At 44.7% G+C, this 19,888-nt stretch overlaps 1 protein-coding gene across 2 annotated transcripts in view; it reads right to left on the bottom strand.

Annotated features, from left to right (window-relative positions):
- PXDN (peroxidasin) overlaps positions 1-19,888 on the bottom strand; it is a 582,246-nt gene that overhangs the window by 344,334 nt on the left and 218,024 nt on the right. For both annotated transcript variants that reach the window (XM_086926391.1, XM_086926392.1), the window contains exon 3: positions 10,316-10,387. In XM_086926391.1, the coding sequence (XP_086782517.1) occupies positions 10,316-10,387 (72 nt within the window). The remainder of the gene's footprint in view (positions 1-10,315; positions 10,388-19,888) is intronic.

The following is a 19,888-nucleotide window of genomic DNA, read 5'->3' as shown; positions in this document are numbered from 1 at the left end:
GAGGAATCAGAGACTTATTCACCGCTAACTACAGCCCTCTGATGACTGTTATTTTGAAAGACCTGCACTCCTGCCAGAAGCTGATGCTTTACTGGCTGGGTAGGATTCATGCAGTTAAAATGAATGTCCTCCCCCACCTTTTATATCTGTTTTAATACTCCCTATATGGCTCGATTCTGCATATCTGAACAGCGTCCAACACTAACTCTTGGCAATTATCTGGAAGGACAAAGCTTGCAGACTCCCACAGAGATGGATGACGCAGCCCTGAGACTCTAGAGGGCTTGGGACTAAGCATACCTCACTAATATGCAGTAGCTCAACTCCGTATTGTGGAGGAGTGATCCATGTTAGAATCGGAGAATACTTGGTGGGGAATGGATCACATGATAGCACGCAGACCACTCTGGGACTTAGTATGTCTGAGCAGACTACCCAATGCCACTATCAGCACCAGAGTATGCACAACTCTTAAGTCATGGGATCTGTTCATCAACTCGAGTCGACAAGTCAAGTACCCAACTCCTTATATGCCTATCCACTACAATCCTGACTTCTCACCCACCCTGAAAGAAAGGACTTTCTGCAATTGGAGTTAGGGTTGGGTGGGTGTACAATAATCTCAGACATGTATGATAATAGCGTCTAAAGTCATTTCTGCAATGCAAAGATCTGTTTGCGCTCTCAGAGAATGAGAGGCTCTATTTTTTCCAGATCCGCTATTAGATGACATACTACTCCATCAGGCCTGAAGCAAACAGAGGCAATACTAGTTTGAAATTACTGATCTCTAAGTGCACAGCCGCTCAGGGACAACATTTGCACTATGTAAACTGCCCATCAAACAAGACAAGCCCCAATCCTGGAAGCATAACAAAGGGTGGGAAGAATCCTTAGGCTTACAATGCACCACTAGGCAATGGGACAAATTAAGCAAGGACATACATTTCTCCTCCACCTCTACACTCGGGAGGGAAACATACTTGGCATGTGTGTCACTACACACCGCACAGATTACTCTGCATGTACCACATCGCTTCCCAGAGATGCTGGAGGGGCTGTGGGGCCGCACACCTGGTGGGCCTGTCTGGGGATCCGGCCAGTCTCCAAGTTTCTGCAAGAAGTACTGACTTATCCACTTCCCTTCACACAGAAGGTAATGCTCCTAGGCCTCAGGCTGGCACCTTTGAAAGCAAAGACAAATCATGGATGGTAAAGTGCCTTCAATGCCTGGGTATTGCAAAATTTGAAACAGAGCCTACAATTGGAGGTGGCCAAGGTTCCAACATCCATCCAGTAGTTTGAGATTATGGACAGTATTTCTATGAAAAATCTGACTTGTAACACAAACGGCACCCATCTACTGGCTGAGTTCAAGTGGGAGCCTGTCTACGCGAACCTTAGTGGAGGACCGAGAAGCAAGGCCTGCACGCTGTGAAGCAGAGCATATTTCCTTTAAATTCACACAGTGGGGGTTAAGAGTACATTGCATACTTAGAAACAATGAGGAAACAGCCTGTAAAGGGGCGAATGTTAATTAATTGACTGATTTTGAAGGATGACACTTTGGGTGGGGGGGGGGGGGTATCCTCTGCAAGTTAGGGAATGCAGAGGAAGGAGAGGCTGAAAAATAGTTAGGGAGACTTGACGATGTTTATTTTTGTACTGATATGATTAGTGCGAGGTTATGGAGATCTCTGTAACCACAACTTGTCGACTGCCAGTGATGGAACCCATCCTTTAAAAAGGGATCAACATACTGTCATCTTCCTTTGGCTAAAAGTTAATAAAGATATTTACACAAAAAATACATAAGCTGGAAGAAAACAATTTAAACACAAATCAGGATCAAGTGAGTGAAAAGCAGGCCTCCTCTTTAATGCTTTCAATGAAGAAATGATACAGCGGAGAATGGGTCACAGGAAAAAATAAATCCAAGAATTCGATAGAAAAATAGATGAAAAACAATCAGATGTTCCCTATCTATAAAAAGATCTTAACAAAAAACATATATAGCAGGATTTGATGTGTGTGGGGAGTTTATTGAAACAAATGGGGACAGTGATGGTAAAGCATCCACTGTAACATCAAGTGAACTTTAGTGTGAGCCTAACTGAGAAGGAGGAAGTAGACAGACCTAAGGAGCCTGTGTGACATGTTATGGTAGAGATGCTGGCAGGTGTACACTAGGCTTAGCCTTTTAAATGTTGTCATCAAGCCTACACAATCAAAACACCAGTGATCTGCTGGGATCTACAATATTTTGTTTTCTCTTATCATAAATAAGTATAAGCTTGTGGCATCTCTATGCATTAACGAATTCAATAGCTATTTCTCGCCTATGAGAAAGTTTTAGTTGTCTCACTAGACTACCCCCCCCCCCCCAGAAAAAAATATACATAACGCACATATAGAGTGGCTTTTGGTCAGCCACTTCATCCATTAGTTTAATTGACATTCGCATATTGCTTCCGCCCATTGCAGCATACAGCATGAAGCAGTGAGTCTGTAACTTTACCCAATAGATCCCTTCAATTTGAGTGACGGTACAATTTCCTGTGCGCCCTGTTCACCCCCCCCCCCTAAAAATTGCTACTTTATCTTCAATGACAAAGCTGGTTTCAAGCGTGCAATTTATTTTAGTTTTGTTATGTCTAAAAACTGGCCATGCCTATTTATTCTCTTTGCTTTGGCTGCCCAGTTTGATGCGATTAATTTTCAATAAATTTCCTAACTCTGGTGTTCTGAAGTAACATTGTAATTACCTGCAATTTGAGAGTTTGGGTAGGCGAGGATTATCACAAAAAATAATAAAGTGGGAGGCAAGTCTAAATGGTTGCAATTAAAAAAAAAATTGTCAAACAACCACATCAGCTGAAGTTTTTTTTTTTTTTTAAATTTTATCGCAAGCATATAGTAACCAAGTGTAGGTTGCAGCTTATATTCTTTTTAACTTTTTGCACCATATGCTTGCAATAGAAAATGTAAATATTTTAGCCTATGCACCCGACTGCCAAAGCTAGACATATGGGCTTGACCAATGCTTGTACCCATTCTTGCAATTGGCACTTGTGATAGTGATGTACAGTTTAACAGTGGTCCTTTGACGTGCTTTCCTCAAGATGAATGTTGTTTGCATACAGCACCACTTTTCTTCGACTCTCTGAACGCTCCAAGCTTTGTGTGTTGTCAATATTAAGCAATACACTCTTGTTCAGCAAACATGTTTAGAAAGATTAGGGAGCTATCAATGCAACCACAAGCACAGAATGATATAAATGAAGGTTTATTTTCGTCTGGAATACTTTAACCCAGCACTAGGATTCCTTCCATTTCTTCCCCCAGTCCTGTGAAAAAAAGTCCTTTCGAATGACATCTTGGTTAAGGCATTTTTAGCTCTCACTCCCTTCCTCAGATTACAGCAGTTCAACCAGCATACACAATCTCCCACTTTCTGCCTCACAACCAGCAGAGCTTCTGAACCTCATTGTGAATAGTTTATTTTTTCTTTTTGGAGTAAAGCAATCTTAAAACGGGAGAACTCGGAATCTCCTGGGTACACAGCTCCTATCGCCAAGTTTAAAAAAACATGCTGCTTCTGCAACTAGGTTTTAGGGCTGCCTGCCAAAATGGAGAACCCATATGAAGGCTGTTGCTAGTCAAAACTGCCACTTATTCAAAGAAGAAAGTGCAGTCTACATAAAAGTGTTAGTGGTAATGTAAGGACGTAATGACATGTATTGGTGTGGCTACCCAATGGAAAAACACTGTTTTGACCTTTTTCTCATTTTCAATGTCGGTTTCACCAACTTTAAATGAGCAATACTGTTCTCGATTTATCCATAGCCATACACCGGTCCCTATTAATAGAAACTCAGTCTTAAATGTGGGATTATGTCACTTTTTTAGATACAAGTGGAAGTGTGGGAAAACACTGCCTCTGCATTCTCCTAAAATCGGTTAGTGCAAGGACTGACATAAATCGCTTCCTATCCAGTATTTACTGCTAAATGCTTTGTCTTATGAAACACAGACAATGACAAACTCACTCCATCTATGGTCTTCGGATTGCAGCGGTCTCCGTGCCATTGGCACAGTTCATCATGTGTGTCCCAGCCCTCGCACGACACTCTATGCAAGCTACTCTTAAGACACTGTACGTTCGTCCACCTCTAGGGGTGATAAACACCAGATCAGTTTTTAAACCATTTTTTAAATGTGCTTTTTTTCTCCCCTTTCAAATGGCAGAGTGCTGTAAGAAAGGAGTGTCAAAATATACTTTTTTCACAAACGGTTTTTCAAGTCGCAGCGAACAATGTTGAATAACTTTTTAGGCGACAGCTGCTCCTCCAGGAGCATTTACCTTTCCACATTTTCCACCCGCTCTCCAACAGTATATGCCAATTAGAGACCAGGACCACAGGCAATTAAGTTTGTATACATAAAATACATAACAGCATTCAAATGGAAAAAGACTAATTGTTGAGGTACTGAAACACAAACCTGCTTTGAAAAGTCAGAGGTCAGAAATGTATTCATCGGAGACTCCCCTCAACGATTCCTGTAAGTTTCAGACAAAAGTCCCAAAAACGTTTGCATGAAAATCTCTTCATGTTTTATGTTTTCATGCACTCCCACAAAGGATTGCCCTTCCTCCTACGGACTGGCTACAAAGCAGTGAAGAGGAGTCCTATAAGAAAATGTGATTGAAATGTGCTTTTGCACTTGAAAACGTTTCTCTCCTCCCGGAAAATATACTTCCCTTTAAATAAATCCGTTTCCTCTACAGCCACATGAAATGTAGGGTGTTTGGGGGACTTCCTCTAGGCGTTTAACACATTTTTCATGGGAGCATATTCATGTATTAATGAAAAACATTATTAAAGCTTGTGAATACCCTGCAATTTAGGAGTCTGTTAATGTTTTCCCTATAGCCATCCCCCGCCATATACTTGTGAACATTCATGTTCCCAACCCTAAGGCCGTGAGTGATTAGGTGTAAGCATAGGGCACGTGATTGCATTGTGACCATTATACACAGCTGCTTCAAAATTAGTCCCCTTAAGTACAAGGGACTGGTGGGCCAATATATCTTTCTTTTAAGCATCTTTTTGGCTTTATTCTTTTTTTTTGGGTGAGGGCATGCAGCTTTCCAGACACTGCTACCGGGCCCTCGCTGGAGAATGTGGTGCATCGAATCTCGTGCAGGCAGGACAACCCTCAGCAATCTTTAAAAATGGTGTTATTATTATATTTCTTATATAGCGCCAGAATCGACCCCCGAAGGGGTATCTCCGCGCTTGCCTTGGGAACCCGTCCTGGTTTTTCCCTGTGAGATAGCCCCTACAGGGCATCCCCAAGGTGAAAGCCTGGCATCCCGCCGCGGGGGGGCCGTTGTGGAGATTAAGCAAGCTTAATGCCCAGAGTTGCAGAGTGTGAACCCATGATTAGGTCAGGCACCGAAGCGAGAATTATCGAGTCTGTGGACATTTGAGCTCAACACCCTGCCGCGTCGGGAATCGAACCCTGGTCCCGGGTCTGACCTCTGCTTCAGGGTCTGCCTGCTCTAACCAGTGAGCCACACTTCTCCAATACGAATGGTTGTGAATACACACATATGCTTGCACTAGTGGCCATCATTGTACGGTTTTTAGTAACGAATACCAAAAACAATTCAAAGATGGCTGCCCATGCATCCCACACATGTGCATGAACAGGAGGCCACCTTAGAATGGTTTTTGTTATAGTTTACGAAAAATCATTCAAAAGAAATAAATACTAATAAAGCCTATAGCTCAATATTGCCAATACCTGTTTACATTTCACTCATTGTTCTTCAATGTATAATTCTTCAGTTTTTAAGGTCAAGGTAATATCCGGTCTGCCGAAGGCAGAACCGGAAGTACCGAGATTTAATGTTACTTAGTGTGGACTATTTGTCCAGCCTCTGTTTTTGCCTCTCTCCCATTGGCTGGCTTCCTAAACGGAGGCCAGCTATTGGAGGAGAGAGCTGTCCCTCCGAATAGGCTCCGTCCTTTTCAGATTTGGAGGTGTGTTCAGTGTTCTTCTTTCCACTTTTAGGCCACGCCCATTCTGAGAACACTGAACACGCCCCCGAATTCGAAAAATTCCGGAAGCTTGAGGCCGCCATTTTGCTGCTGGTAAGGTTGAGGTAGGCTGCTCTCGCTCGCTTTCCTCGTTTTTTTCTCCTTTCCAGCACTGTTGCATAGTGTAAACAATAGTATGTTTCTTTTAATTGAACCTCACTCCACTTTTGGCAGTTCGCCTTTCTTCCGGGTTCGCCCTCTGCACAGGGCAGCATTGAGCCATTGCCGGATAACATGGGGGACGAGAAGAAGCCGGGTCGGGAGGGGGGCAGAGGAAAGACTCCTGCAGCCAGGGGTCGAGGGGCAAAAACCAAGGCGACTTCGCAGACTGATGGACAGGCTCGGGATACCATCAAAAGGGGTAGCCCAGACGGGGTGGCTAAGGCTTCGGTACCGATATCTTCCGGCAGCGTAGTAAGTTCCACCACCAAACCATCCAATTCCCCGGTGTGCTCATCACCACGGGAGCCGAACGCCGCCTCTCCAATTTCGCCCCGACCACCCCCTCACAGCAGGGAATATGATGCAACAGCCACAAAAGCCAGTTCGAGAGGAAAAAGCAAGTTTGTACCCACCAGCGGCCCCTCCAGCACAGACGGGGTGGCTAAGGCTCCGGCACCCTCTTGCAGTGTAGCAAGTTCTGCGACCAAACCGACCCCGGTTTGCTCATCACCCCGGGAGTTGCTCGCCATCTCTCCAATTTCACCCGGACCACCCCCTCACAGCAGCCGGGGGAAGTCTTTTAGGGATGTGGCGAACGGCATACGGCTCCGCGCGGAAGAGATCTCGCGGGCTGTGGAAGACGTGAACCCCTTAATTAGCGACCTTATTCGCGGCATCAAAGAGCACCCCATGTTCGCAGATATCGAGAGATTGCCCACGGGCAGCTACTACGAGAAGGTGAGTGCACAGTGGGGAGCCTGGGCTGGGGTGGCTTTCTAGCTCAAGTAGCAGAACAGCGGAGTTGCCGACTTTGGGACAGGCGAACCAGGTAGAAGCCTCAGCATTACTTTTTTTTTTTTAAAACTTAACATCCAGTGATTTAAGGCAAATCCTGTGTGTACAACAACTTAGTTTGTAAACATGTTGTTGGCCGTACTCCAGCATAAATATTGTGCAAAGGCACACACCTTAAATGATAAACGCAAGTTAATCCAATTCGTGAGACATGCATTGTTCTAGTAGGAAAGCTCAAGTCGTTCCTGCAGTAATTTTAGATTTGTGTGTTTCACGAGAAAGTCACTAGTTTGAATAGTGCTTGGTGCACTAGGGAACAGTGGCGTGTTTCTGTAGTGCCTTTTTCCAGAAATCACTGGGAATATATATGTTAAAAAACATTTTTCTGAAAATGTATTACGGTACAACGCAGTCGGCCACATTTTAAAAAACGTATTAAACACAGTATAGACTACTTCAAAATGTGAACAAATATTCTGTGTTTAAGAATTTACAGTGCTTTCAAAAGTTAGATTTGCTAATTTACAAATTACGCACATTTACATTGTTACATGTTGCAGCAACATGCAAAGAAGTATTATTTCTGTTTGGTGACTTTCCCTTCTCTTCCTTTACAGTACCGGAGACTCCCTCAGAGACATTTTAAGGGTGGGCAAAGTGAGCAATTGCAGAGGGCACCTACGTTCACAGGAGCCCACTGGGAAAGTGATCTCAGACTTTATCTCACCTGTATGTCCCCATTTCAGCCACTCACCCTCTCTGCCTCACTCTACTTTTATCTCTTTCTCTCTCTACCTAAAAGGATTTTTGGGGACACTGGGAAAGACCTATGTCAGCTATTTCTCTGTGACCCCCATGTGTGAAAGCTTCAGTATAATTTCATATTGCAGGGCATTATGTGGGCTTAAATTAGCAGACAGTATCATATGTAATAAAAATCAAAGTTGTTCTGAACCGGGGGCCCCAACACATGCCTTAAGTTGACATGGAACTCCCTCCTTTCCTTTCGGCCTAAGACAACTCAAGGTCTGCATTAACCATTCAGGAACAGTTGTTCTTTAACAAAAAATATGGGAAATGTGTTGTTAAAACGAAAAAAGATGTGGAACATTGTCCTCAAAAGATCCTGTCCACTTCGACATGTATGTGCACCGCTGTTTCAATAAAAGAGACTATAGACTGCAGTTTAGTGGTTGCTTTCACTTACAATACATTTTCTGTTCTCTGTGTGTGCTACATTTAAAGAGACAGTTCTCTACTATTGCCTTCCACCCTGTTAACATTCACTGCCAGTCACTTCCTTCTATACCATCTAACCACCAGACCTGGTACCATCCAACTCTTCCTCCAGTCAGGCATACGTCGTAGCAGTACAGTTGAGCCCGTACATTAGCCCTGTTGAACTTATTCATGAGAAATCCAATTATAAAACGTGGTCATAAGCTTAACACAGTTCAGTTTCGTACACCTTCTGCTATTCAAATGTGTTGGGTGGTTGCCCACTTCCAGTAGCCATGTCTGTCAATCATGCCCATCCGGTGACCCTCCCTCCCAATGACTGTGCTTCAATTGTCACATTTTATAGAAGACATGTTTGGTTAGTTCAATCAATTAGCCCTGCTGGGTTGCCATCCCCTTCTGGTAACTGCCTCAGTCAATCATGGACCAATAGTGGCCTTGATTCGACAGTCACAATTTTACTGACGCCCTGGTTTATTCACCTTCCGGCTACCAGGCAGGCTAGGTAGATGTCCACTTCTGGTGAGGGGCAGGCAGTAAGGTACTCTGGGTGGATCTTCATTTCCAGTGGGAGTGTTTCATCTACATTCACTTCGAACAGGAATATTAAGGGCAATACCCTGCCCTGTCCATATATCACCTAATAGCTCCCCACCCTCTAATTTCGGATTCTTCTCCCCTCAACTGTGTCATTATGACTAATTGCATGGTTCCTCTGTGCTCCCTTATCCACCTGGGCCGATGGCGGACTTTAAAGCAGCAGTGAATCCGCTTGTAAATTGCACGTAGGAGCTGCTGTAACAAAAACACAGTATTTAATGGTGTGATTTTCTATTAGTGCTCTGCTATTTGTAGCCCCCTTGACCCTGCTGTTAGAATGGGTGGGTGGTATTTGCAACCAAGGAATCGAACATTGAGTTCTGGAGATGGCATGGGATTAAAAAGGGGTGCCTACTCCGGCCTTGAAGCAGCAGGTAATAAAGGATGGGGTGGGTGCCATTCCTAGCATGTGGTAACCCTGTGTTCCCTGCTAGAGCATGAAGGGGGTGGTCTCCCTGATTGGATTCCCCACTAATATATTTTGGCCCTTTTATCATCCCTGAGGAGATGGTACTTTTGGCAATGTATGTCATATCGTTTTAAACATATCCATTCATGTAACAACCCCTGCAGTAAGGTTGGATGGCTTATGCTAATGAAAGTTACATTTTGCTTTCACTTCTTCCTGATGTTTAGGTCGAAGACCGAAGGCTGCGCTTGCGCAGTCTTCGGTGGGAGATTTAAAGATTTGGAGTATGGGGCTTGAACCCGCCTCTCTCTTCCATTGGCTGGCTCCCTAAACGGAGGCCAGCCATTAGGTGTGAGGGGCATCACTCAGTTCAAGCCCCGTCTCTTTCGGATTCGGGGGCGAGTTTTTTTGCGTTCTTTCGACTGTGACGTCATCCGTCACTCAGAACGCTAAAAACACGCCCTCGAATCCGAAATTTTCGGAGTTGCGGCCGCCATTTTGCGTTTTTCTTGTTTAATCTTCGACTTCTCTCTTAAAAAATGTTGTAATGTATGTTTATTTAACGATTAAGCTATTGGCAATGTAAATGACAATGCTATTGATTTAGGATTTAAAAAAAAAAATCATGAGCAATGCCAATAGCTCTACCTTTAATAATGCCGAGACCATTGCATTGTAAATGCTTGTTTTCTTTAATGGTGTTTCCTTTTACTTGCCTTTTTATAGGTATCTGTTTAGACTGCAGTTTGTCATCACTAACATCATTTGTATCTTGCGGTCATTACAAAATCCTTATTATGCCAGGGTGCTTCGTTCCCAAATATACCTTATGAATTTAGACTAGAAAACGTCTCTGATCACACGTATGTTTCTGCAAAGTTTGCAACATTTACTTCGTAATTTCTCAGTGCGATCTGTTTTCAACTTTAGGTATATTCGATTTCAATGAAGCAGGTACGATGTGTAAATTACAACAGAAAGACAAAATATTTAATTTACTTACAGATATTTTAGATTTTCAAGGTCTTCAAATGCACCAGCAGATATCCTTTTGATCTGATTGTTGTTTAGAAGCCTGTAAACAAACACACAAAATGTTTTCTTTATTTTGGTTGACCAACTTTATATGGTGCTTCATGAATTTTTTTTCTTGATGGCTACCTGTTTGGCCTAGCCAGTGCTTAATTTGTAAAGTAAAGAAAGCCGGTGTCCAATACTCTGCTCAGACTGCGTCTGGCGCTATTAAATGTCAATGCCCCAAATACCAGCTCTGTGCAGTCTTCAATCCCCCTCATGCCTCTTGAATCCACTACTCTTGCTGGTTCCTGTATTCACCCTTTGTGACGGATTATCCGTCTTTCTCTTCCTCCTTTTCCCTTTATGTGTTTTTCCCTCTCATGCTCTCAGGAAACATTAAATAAGGAAAAATAAGTGCAGGTCCCCAAAAAGGAGTGACAGTGGCCCTCGCCAGCAACCACCAGTTCAAATTAAGCACCCCCTACCAGTGTCTCTTCTTTTAGGATGATTGTCAACAGTGAACTAATGGATTATACAGATCTTCAATATTCAAATCACAGTTTGCGAAGATAAACCAAAACAACTCTTCAATTCAACCTTTAAGTTACCACTGCATGATACCACTGCATGGCCTTGCTGGGCCAAAGACAAAATGAACAAAGGAAGATCCAATAGTTTGGCTTTTAAAAGGTCAATATTGCAAATACCACCAACAAAGGAAGAGGTTGAGGTACGCCACTGCAAACTCTCCACAATCACCAGGGTAAATACATCAAAGTAAAACAGCCAACAGTATAAGGTCAATTTTGGACCCTACCAAGTTATGAAAATGTTCCAAAAAGAAACCACTTGGGATCACAAGGGGATATATTGTGATCCTACAATGCCAATTAGACAGGATGAGGAGGTCTCACCCACTAGTTGCAACATGATTTATCATCAGCAACTTCATCCTGGTAAGATGGTACTACCAGGAACTAATTAAACTCTTTCAAAGGGAGCTCATGATGAAAGCTAACGGGACAAGAAGGGATCCAGATAACCTAAAATACACAAGCATTGGAAATGCAATAGGTCTCGCACCATTAGAGTTAGTGCTTTTAGAATTGTTTATGGGTTTTTTTTGTAAATGTTTAGCATTTTTGTTTCCTGTAGCCAATGCTAAAGTATTACAAATAAAAAAAGCCATAAACATTTCTAAAAGCTCTAACTGAAATGGTCTGAGAACTATTGCACTGTGTGAGGGTGAGTGAGGGTGAGTGAGGGTGAGGGGTTGAGAGTGGTGAGGGTGAGGGGTTGAGAGTGGTGAGGGTGAGGGGTTGAGGGTGAGTGAGGGTGAGTGAGGGTGAGTGAGGGTGAGTGAGGGTGAGGGGTTGAGGTTGAGGGTGAGGTGTTGAGGGTGAGTGAAGGTGAGTGAGGGTGAGGGTGAGTGAGGTGTTGAGGGTGAGGGTGAGTGAGGGTGAGGGTGAGTGAGGGTGAGGGGTTTTGGGTGAGTGAGGGTGAGGGGGAGTAGTTGAGGCTGAGTGAGGGTGAGTGAGGGTGAGTGAGGGGTTGAGGGTGAGGGGTTGAGGGTGAGGGGTTGAGGGTGAGTGAGTGAGGGTGAGGGGTTGAGGGTGAGTGAGGGTGAGGGTGAGTGAGGGGTTGAGGGTGAGTGAGGGGTTGAGGGTGAGGGGTTGAGGGTGAGTGAGGGTTTGAGGGTGAGTGAGGGTGAGGGGTTGAGGGGGAGGGGTCGAGAGGGAGGGGTTGAGGGTGAGTGAGGGTGAGTGAGTGAGGGTGAGGGGTTGAGGGTGAGTGAGGGTGAGGGGTTGAGGGTGGGTGAGTGAGGGTGAGGGTTTGAGGGTGAGGGGTTGAGGGTGAGTGAGGGTGAGGGGTTGAGGGTGAGTGAGTGTGAGGGGTTGAGGGTGAGTGAGGTTGAGGGTGGTTGAGGGTGGTTGAGTGAGGATGAGTGAGAGTGAGGGTGAGTGAGGGGTTGAGGGTGAGGGGTTGAGGGTGAGGGGTTGAGGGTGAGTGAGTGAGGGTGAGGGGTTGAGGGTGAGTGAGGGTGAGGGTGAGTGAGGGTGAGGGGTTGAGGGTGAGTGAGGATGAGTGAGAGTGAGGAAGATCACCTGCCAATGTGAGCCCAGCATTCACTCGAAAACTGAACTCCAGTTGTCTTACAGGAAGTATGCAGCGGGCGTAGATAAATGGGTGAATAGTTGCGACAGTCAGAGAAAGTGTATCAGGCCCTGCGAAGATTATATTTCTATAAAGCGTACTGGAGCTTTACAAGGCCCCTTACTATGTCAAACTCAACCCTACTTGTTGGGCCCTCCGAAGGAGGTGAGGCTGGGTTGGAACAGAGGGAATCGAATCAGTAATTCGAAATAGTGCTCCCAGACATGTCACATTGGCGCTAGGCAGGAGTAAGTACGCCATCTCTGCAAAGAATGCTCATCAAACCAGAAGGCAAAATGAATATAGTTTCTACCCTGGGAGTCATCCATTAATTCTATTTTAAAGTGCCCCAGAAGTAAGGCAATGCAAGAACTCAGTTAAAGACGGTGCGAGATAACTGTATTCTAAACTTTTTTTTTCCAAACAAAAGGGGGCAAGAATTGTTCAGTTACAAAACAGCTGAACGAACTGCACTGTGCGAGTTCTTTGCTACCCATATCTTTGCGAGTTATAAGTCTACTTGGTAAAGTGCACTTCAAATTAATATTTTAAAATCGAACTTACGTTTAGGGTGCGTTTACAAGCGTGTGACAGATTCTAGCAGTTGCAGCCAATGAATATTGATACAAAAACAAATTCTTCACTTTTCTAGGGTAAAAACAAATATTTTTTTCTGTGGGGCTCGTAAAATAGAGCATGGAAAAATAAGGCTGCGCCTGAATTTAAATGAATAAAAGCCCTCACAGCGCTAAAAACAGACATCCGTAAGGAAGAGTCGCCCACAGCGTGAAACATAAAAGGGTATGCAGGGCTCTGGAAGTGTATGCTACCTCTCACATACGTACATTTTATTTAGTTCGTCCACGGACGTTATTGTATTCGAGAACACAGTGCACTGTTTCTCACAGCAAACCAGACAGCAATAGACACGGCAGTGCCATGTTATTACAGCAGCTGGTTTAATAGATTGCCTTTTATTATATGGGTATGTAAATAGGGGGTTGCCTTACACGTCATTGTAGAGGCTGCCATGGTTTTATAAAACACATCCTTGCCCTCTCCGTCCCCTTAAAGAGGGCCGATGGCCAGCCCGGACCAGCAGCAAGTGCTCTTGGACTCCAGTCCGGCGAGGAGGAGAAGCAGCTCAAACACTAGGCTTCGAATAAAAAAAAATGCGACACGGCGGGCAGGGGAGGGGCGGAGAGGGTAAAATAAACAAACGAGACAGAGGGAAGAGAGGGGAGGGGGGAGGAAAATGCGACACGGCGGGAAGGGGAGGGGGCGGAGCGGGTTAAATTAAACAAACACAGCTGGTTTAATAGATTGCCTTTTATTATATGGGTATGTAAATAGGGGGTTGCCTTACACGTCATTGTAGAGGCTGCCATGGTTTTATAAAACACATCCTTGCCCTCTCCGTCCCCTTAAAGAGGGCCGATGGCCAGCCCGGACCAGCAGCAAGTGCTCTTGGACTCCATTCCGGTGAGGAGGAGAAGCAGCTCAAACACTAGGCTTCGAATAAAAAAAAATGCGACACGGCGGGCAGGGGAGGGGGCGGAGCGGGTAAAATAAACAAACGAGACGGAGGGAAGAGAGGGGAGGGGGGAGGAGAAATGCGACACGGCGGGAAGGGGAGGGGGCGGAGCGGGTTAAATTAAACAAACAAGACGGACGGAGGAGAGGGGAGGGGGGAGGAGAAATGCGACACGGCGGGAAGGGGAGGGGGCGGAGCGGGTAAAACAAGACGGACGTGCACGCGCTTTTAAGCTCAATGCGCATGCGCATTGAGCTTAAAAGTCACGGGCACTGCAAGGAATCGCCACGATTCCTTGCAGTGGATAAAGAGTGGATAAGCCCCCATAGTCTCGCTTGCTCGATGCGCATGCGCATCCACAGGCGAGACCTAATAAAGGTAAAACCAGGGTAATTCCTTTAATAGTGTGCACCTTAAGTACAGCTAAAACCAGCAAGGGGGATGGTATGTAAGTACAATGAAACATCCATCGGTGTTAAGCCAACATGTTTCTGCCTACAAACATGCCAATACTGGTTAGGGGCATATGAGAGTGCCAAGGGGAATGCCTATCTCTACTCATTACAATAAGTGAGCAAGTATGAAGTGCAGAGTTGTCCGAGCAAGAATCCTACCTTGACAACCCAGGTAATCATGGTTTCCGTGACTCTAGGGAACTAGAGCTTCCTCGTCTGGGTGAAGATGGCATCCTCTATAGTCACACATTCGTGAAGAGGTAAATTAGCAGAAAATCTAATTTGTCCTAGTCACACAGCGGCTTGTACAAAAAAAACCTGTTAGCCATGCAGAACGGAAGAATGTGTCATCCAGAACCAGCCACACTCAATCTAAGGCCAAATATCCCTTAGTGTCCCTCTGAGGTCCTTCGTTTAGAGATGCAGGCCCAGTCCTTCTCATTCAGACAAGAGGTCAGCAGAGCAGCACAGAAGGGCAGCAGTCCTTTGGAGCAGCTATCCAGCAGAGTGGCTGTTCTTTCATTAGAACCGCAGTCCTTCTTCCTGGCAGAGTCCACAAGTCCAAAGGTGTACCTAAGAGTTAGGTTTAAGTGTCCAATATTTATGCGTGGTGCCCACTTTGAAGTGGAGGAAGCTTCTAGAGGTTTCTACCCTCATGAGATGTTAGGCACCCCCTCCTGCCTTTCCTGGCCTCAGGTTGTCTGGGGGTCACAAAAGACCACTTACAAACCCTTTGTGAGAGTGATAAGGTAGAGCCTTTGTTATTTGCAAGTGCAGTAGGTGACAGTCCCCCCCACCCCCTTTAACTCAGAGTGGCCCATCCTGTAAACACCTGTTTTCTTTCTGTCTCACTCTCTGGAAGCAATACACAAAGACCACCTGCCAGCTGTACCTAGCCATATGACCCAGCACCAGGCTGCAGACGCCAAACGGTTAAGACAAAAAAACTTCCTGAATGGCATTTTCAGAATTGTGATTAAAAATCCAACTTTAACATGAAACAGAGGTTTTAATTAGGATTCTTGTGACACCAAACTTGAGCGGTCTACCTGCTCCCAATTGAAAGTTACAGCTTATTAAATGTAATAAAGTGACTTAAATGTTACCCAATTGGAGAGGTAGGCCTTGCAGTAGGGAAAAAAGAGGTTAGGAGTTTTTCACTACAACGACTTATAAAACTTAAAAGTATATATCCTACTTTTCAATACACTGCACCCTGCCCTCTTGACTTTTCAGGACCTACCCTAGGAGTGGATAATATGTAATAAAAAGGAAGGTGTAGTCCTGGCATACAGTGTATTTTGCCAGGTTGAAATGGCAGTTTAAAATTCTACCATGTTTAAAGGAGAGAGCACAAGCACTTTGACACTGGTTAGCAGTGATAATGTGTCAAGACTCCTAAAGCCAGCAAAAACAAAGTCAGCAAAACAGGAGGCTTGAAGGCAAAACGTTAGGGGGGATTCACATCAAGGATGCCAGGTCTAACATTTGGCTATCCTTCATTTAAGACAGATGGGTCCAAAAATTGTTCAGCATATCTATGCCCTAACCTTCCTTTTTAACCTGCCAAATCTTCCCAACACATCAGAGTGTATTTCAGAGGAGAACCTGTCCATTCTGTTACAAGACGTGCGAGTGTTACTCTTCAAAAGTGCTACTAACAGGGTTCTAGACTCGGAAAGAGGAGAAAGTTCAAACTCTCACTTTTTCCTTGTGCTGAAGGAAGAAGGGGTTCTCTGACCTATTTTAGACATTCAACTTGTGAATGCCTTCCTGCAGAAGGGCAAATTCTAAATGTTTGTGTTGGCCAGATCCTGACTATTCTGGACTCAGGGGACTGGATAGTTTCCCTGGACTTGCAAGATGCATATTTTCATCCACCTGTCCTGCAGTCCCAAAGATGTTCCCTGTGTTTTATGGATAGCCAGGAGCATCTCCAGTTGGTTCTGCTCCCCTTCAGCCTTACCAGCTCTCTTTGGATGTTCATGAAAGTGATGGTGGTTGCTGCACACCTACTGGTTTCACTAACCTTAATAACGTTAGATAAAGGGCTTGCTACAGTCAGTCATAGATCATCTCCAAATGACAGTGAACCTCTTGACACCACTGAACAACACGCTGAAATTGCAGCGGATTCCTTCACAAATAATTCCATTAATTCAAGCTATTTTAAATACAGTGCCGTTCAGAGCCTTAACGCTGCCTCAAGTCCTGAAAATTAGTGCTATGATCCTGATGAATCAGCTTTGGTCTCAGATCTTGGTGAGAGCAGCTCTGAGGTGGCTTGGAAACGTAGCCTCCTGCTGGGAGGAGACAGTAAACGATCTGCAATGGTAGTTGTTCAAGCACAATTTGTTCAGCAGCAAGTCTCTCTCCCTTCCCTACCGAGAGCTGACAGTAGTGACGAGCGTGTCAGTCCTGAGTTCGGGTGCAGTTCCTGTGTTGCTTTGATATGTATGATTTGTCCCCTGGATATCTCTAGTCAGTCTGAGTATCATAGAATACCAACCTAAAAGTAGCGATGGGTCAAGAAACAGAAGGATGTGTGTATCTAAACCATGAGTAGTGATCAATAGATGACAAAATTTACAACTGGGTCTCACAAGGTGCTTCCTGAGATCCCATCAGACTTCCACCCTGTACCGCCCTACATCATTTGGGAACTATTAGGATGCACATGGGAGAACGAATGCCCAGTGCCTGATTAGGCCAAACTCCACCAAATCTGCCTATTGTTCCAAACAAGCGGTGATGTTAACAATATAGGATATCAGGGGGATGTATGAAAAAGCAGTGCTCAATGTAATAAACCAAAAGTGAATAAGGTGCTCGATATAAAATTGAGTGAAAAGGAGGAAAATATGTTTAAAGGACACCTCCTTCTCAATATTAAAACCAGTGCAAAAGTGTAGCCTCAACAAATAACTACACAGATAGTTAAATGGTCGACATGTTTCTGCAGACGATTCAAGTGCCCATAGGTCACCTTGCTGCTTCCTCAGGACCTATTATGCTACTGCTCGGTGTAATAACGTGAATTCAAATAAAAATAAAAACATAATGTGATAAATAAAGTGAATATCACCTGAACATCTCCCAATTTGACCTCCCACAGACAGCCCAGAAGGACGTCTGGAGTACCGACGGACAGAGCGGGGCTCCATATTACCTGAGTTGTGGCCAGGTGAGGGGGGCAACATTCTCCTGCAAATTGGGAGATGTTCAGGTGATATTCACTTTATTTATCACATGGCAAGGTCGGAAGGAGATCAAGTCCCCGACTGACGCACTGACCAGACGCTGTCATTCTCCTCGCAGAGAATCCAGCTTCAGTGTTTCGGACTACCCTTGCGGGGTGTAAGAGATCGACACCAGGAAAGAGATTCCAACCTCTCTCATTCGAAGGTATGGAGCGGACTAGAACCTAGAGGGACTTTCGGCAAATCTTGGCAACACCAATTTAAACTATTGCTAAACTAGACTACAGCTAAACAGCACCTACTTCTCACCTCGTACTACACTTAGAGTAGGTACACTGGGGTAGAACTAGCTGGAAGCACCAGATGAGTATTCACCTTTTATCCTTTGTTATTTATGTAGGTATGTTTATGATTATATGTCATAACTACAAACTATGCTATTGCAGTATTATTTTATCTTACTTCGCACGCTGTACATACTATACATCGCATTCGGTCTTACGATTGTAGCAGTACATATCTCTTGCCCGAGAAAATAGACTGTTCAATAAACCCTTTTTATTGAAACACCCGTCTATCTATTTCTGTGTAACTCTGTAGAAACGAAGCATGCTTGACTGACTGAGTATTGTTTCCACGATTCTGAGACTGTTCCGATTCTAAAGGGAAACAAAGTTGTCATGTTTATGCAGTTGTCTGAGACTTATCACTTCTTGTTCATTTGAGAAGTTTCTAGTGACCTCTGACTTAGCTGGCACACATACGTAATTAAGTTTAATGTACTCTATAGAGACATACTGACCTCAGTCCTATGTCAAAACTCTAGCGTATATTATTCCAATGTGCAGAGCCTATCAGGGATATAGGAACTACACTACAAGACTTGCTATTTTCTCCCATTGTTGGTGGCAGTACCTATTGAGAAGGGTACTGGAGTTTGCAATCCTCCTCTGTGTCCCCACCATCCTTTACGCCTTTCTACCTCCAGCTCCAGTCTTTCTCTGGGGATGGCCTCGTTGATGTGCAGGAATTATTCCTCTTCCTTGCTTTTGACACTATGATGAAGTCTGCTGGTATGTTGCTCTTGATGTACTAGGGGTCTTGTTTGGAGTGTTTGCATTTCTTTTCCACTGAAGGGGTTACTGCCCCGGTGGCGACAGGTTCTTTTGAAAGCTTCCTTACTCTGATCTGGTATGCTGGGAAGCATGGGCAGGTCTGGATTTGCCTTCGGTTATGGGACCGGTGTTTCCAGATGGAAGCATGTTTCCACCCTCTCTTGCTAGAGTTGGACTCTTCATGTGTCTGCCACCCTCTTGATTAGTCAGTTGTACATGGACAACTCATAAGGCGGCAAGGTCTTTGTGGAATAGTTGCCAAAACCCTCCTTGGGTGATTTGGTGTCAACATCTTCCCAACCGTGATTGAACTGGCATTGTATCTCCACCCTGATGGGCTCGTCCACCTCATAGTTGCAGCAGTCTTCCTGCTACCTTACATGTGACTCTAGAGTCGAGAATGCCTAGATGTTCAGTATGTGGTAATGTCTTCCCTCAGTTATGATGGCTTTGTGTGTATGCAGAATGCCTTCGGGGAGTCGTCTTGCTGCAGGAGTGCTGCCATTTCAGCCTCTAGTCAGCGCAATTTATTCTTGATCTCAAGCAAACACTCGGTGACAGTTATCGAGGAGGTTTTCCTCTTCGGGCCACAGGCTCCCTCTGCCCTTCGCCTCCTTGCTCTCTCCTTCGCCCACTCCTTTGTACCTGCTGGCGTCAAGGGTAGGCTTGAGGATTTGCCCCCCCATCGGTGTCCTTTGGTTGGGTCCTGAGCCGCTATGTTTGTGCGGACTTTTAGTCGTAAAGTGTTTCAAAGTCTGTGCTGGGGTGGCTTTTGGTGTTTTGGAGTCTTTAGTTACATTGTGCTGCTTGATCTTTTTAGAATCTCTCACCAACTTCTTTATGGCTTCTGCCCTTTCGATGGTGCTCCCTTCTGCATCTTACTTTACCTCTTGGACTGGCTCGGTTTCCTCAATATTTTCCTCATCATCACTGGTGAGGACCAGGTCCTTCAGGGATTCCTGTGGTCTGTTGGTGCCAGCGTTGGTCTTGTGTGCTAGTGCTGGAATACATTTTTTTTAGTTGTACTGTCCATGCATTGCACGTGTTAAGTTAGCATTTGTGGCACCATTTTAGGTTTCCCGCCATTTTGAATCCTGTTGT

This window comes from Lissotriton vulgaris, chromosome 6 (assembly GCF_964263255.1).
Source record: "Lissotriton vulgaris chromosome 6, aLisVul1.2, whole genome shotgun sequence".
Lineage (NCBI taxonomy): Eukaryota > Metazoa > Chordata > Amphibia > Caudata > Salamandridae > Lissotriton > Lissotriton vulgaris.
This window is presented reverse-complemented; position numbering and strand designations above follow the sequence as displayed.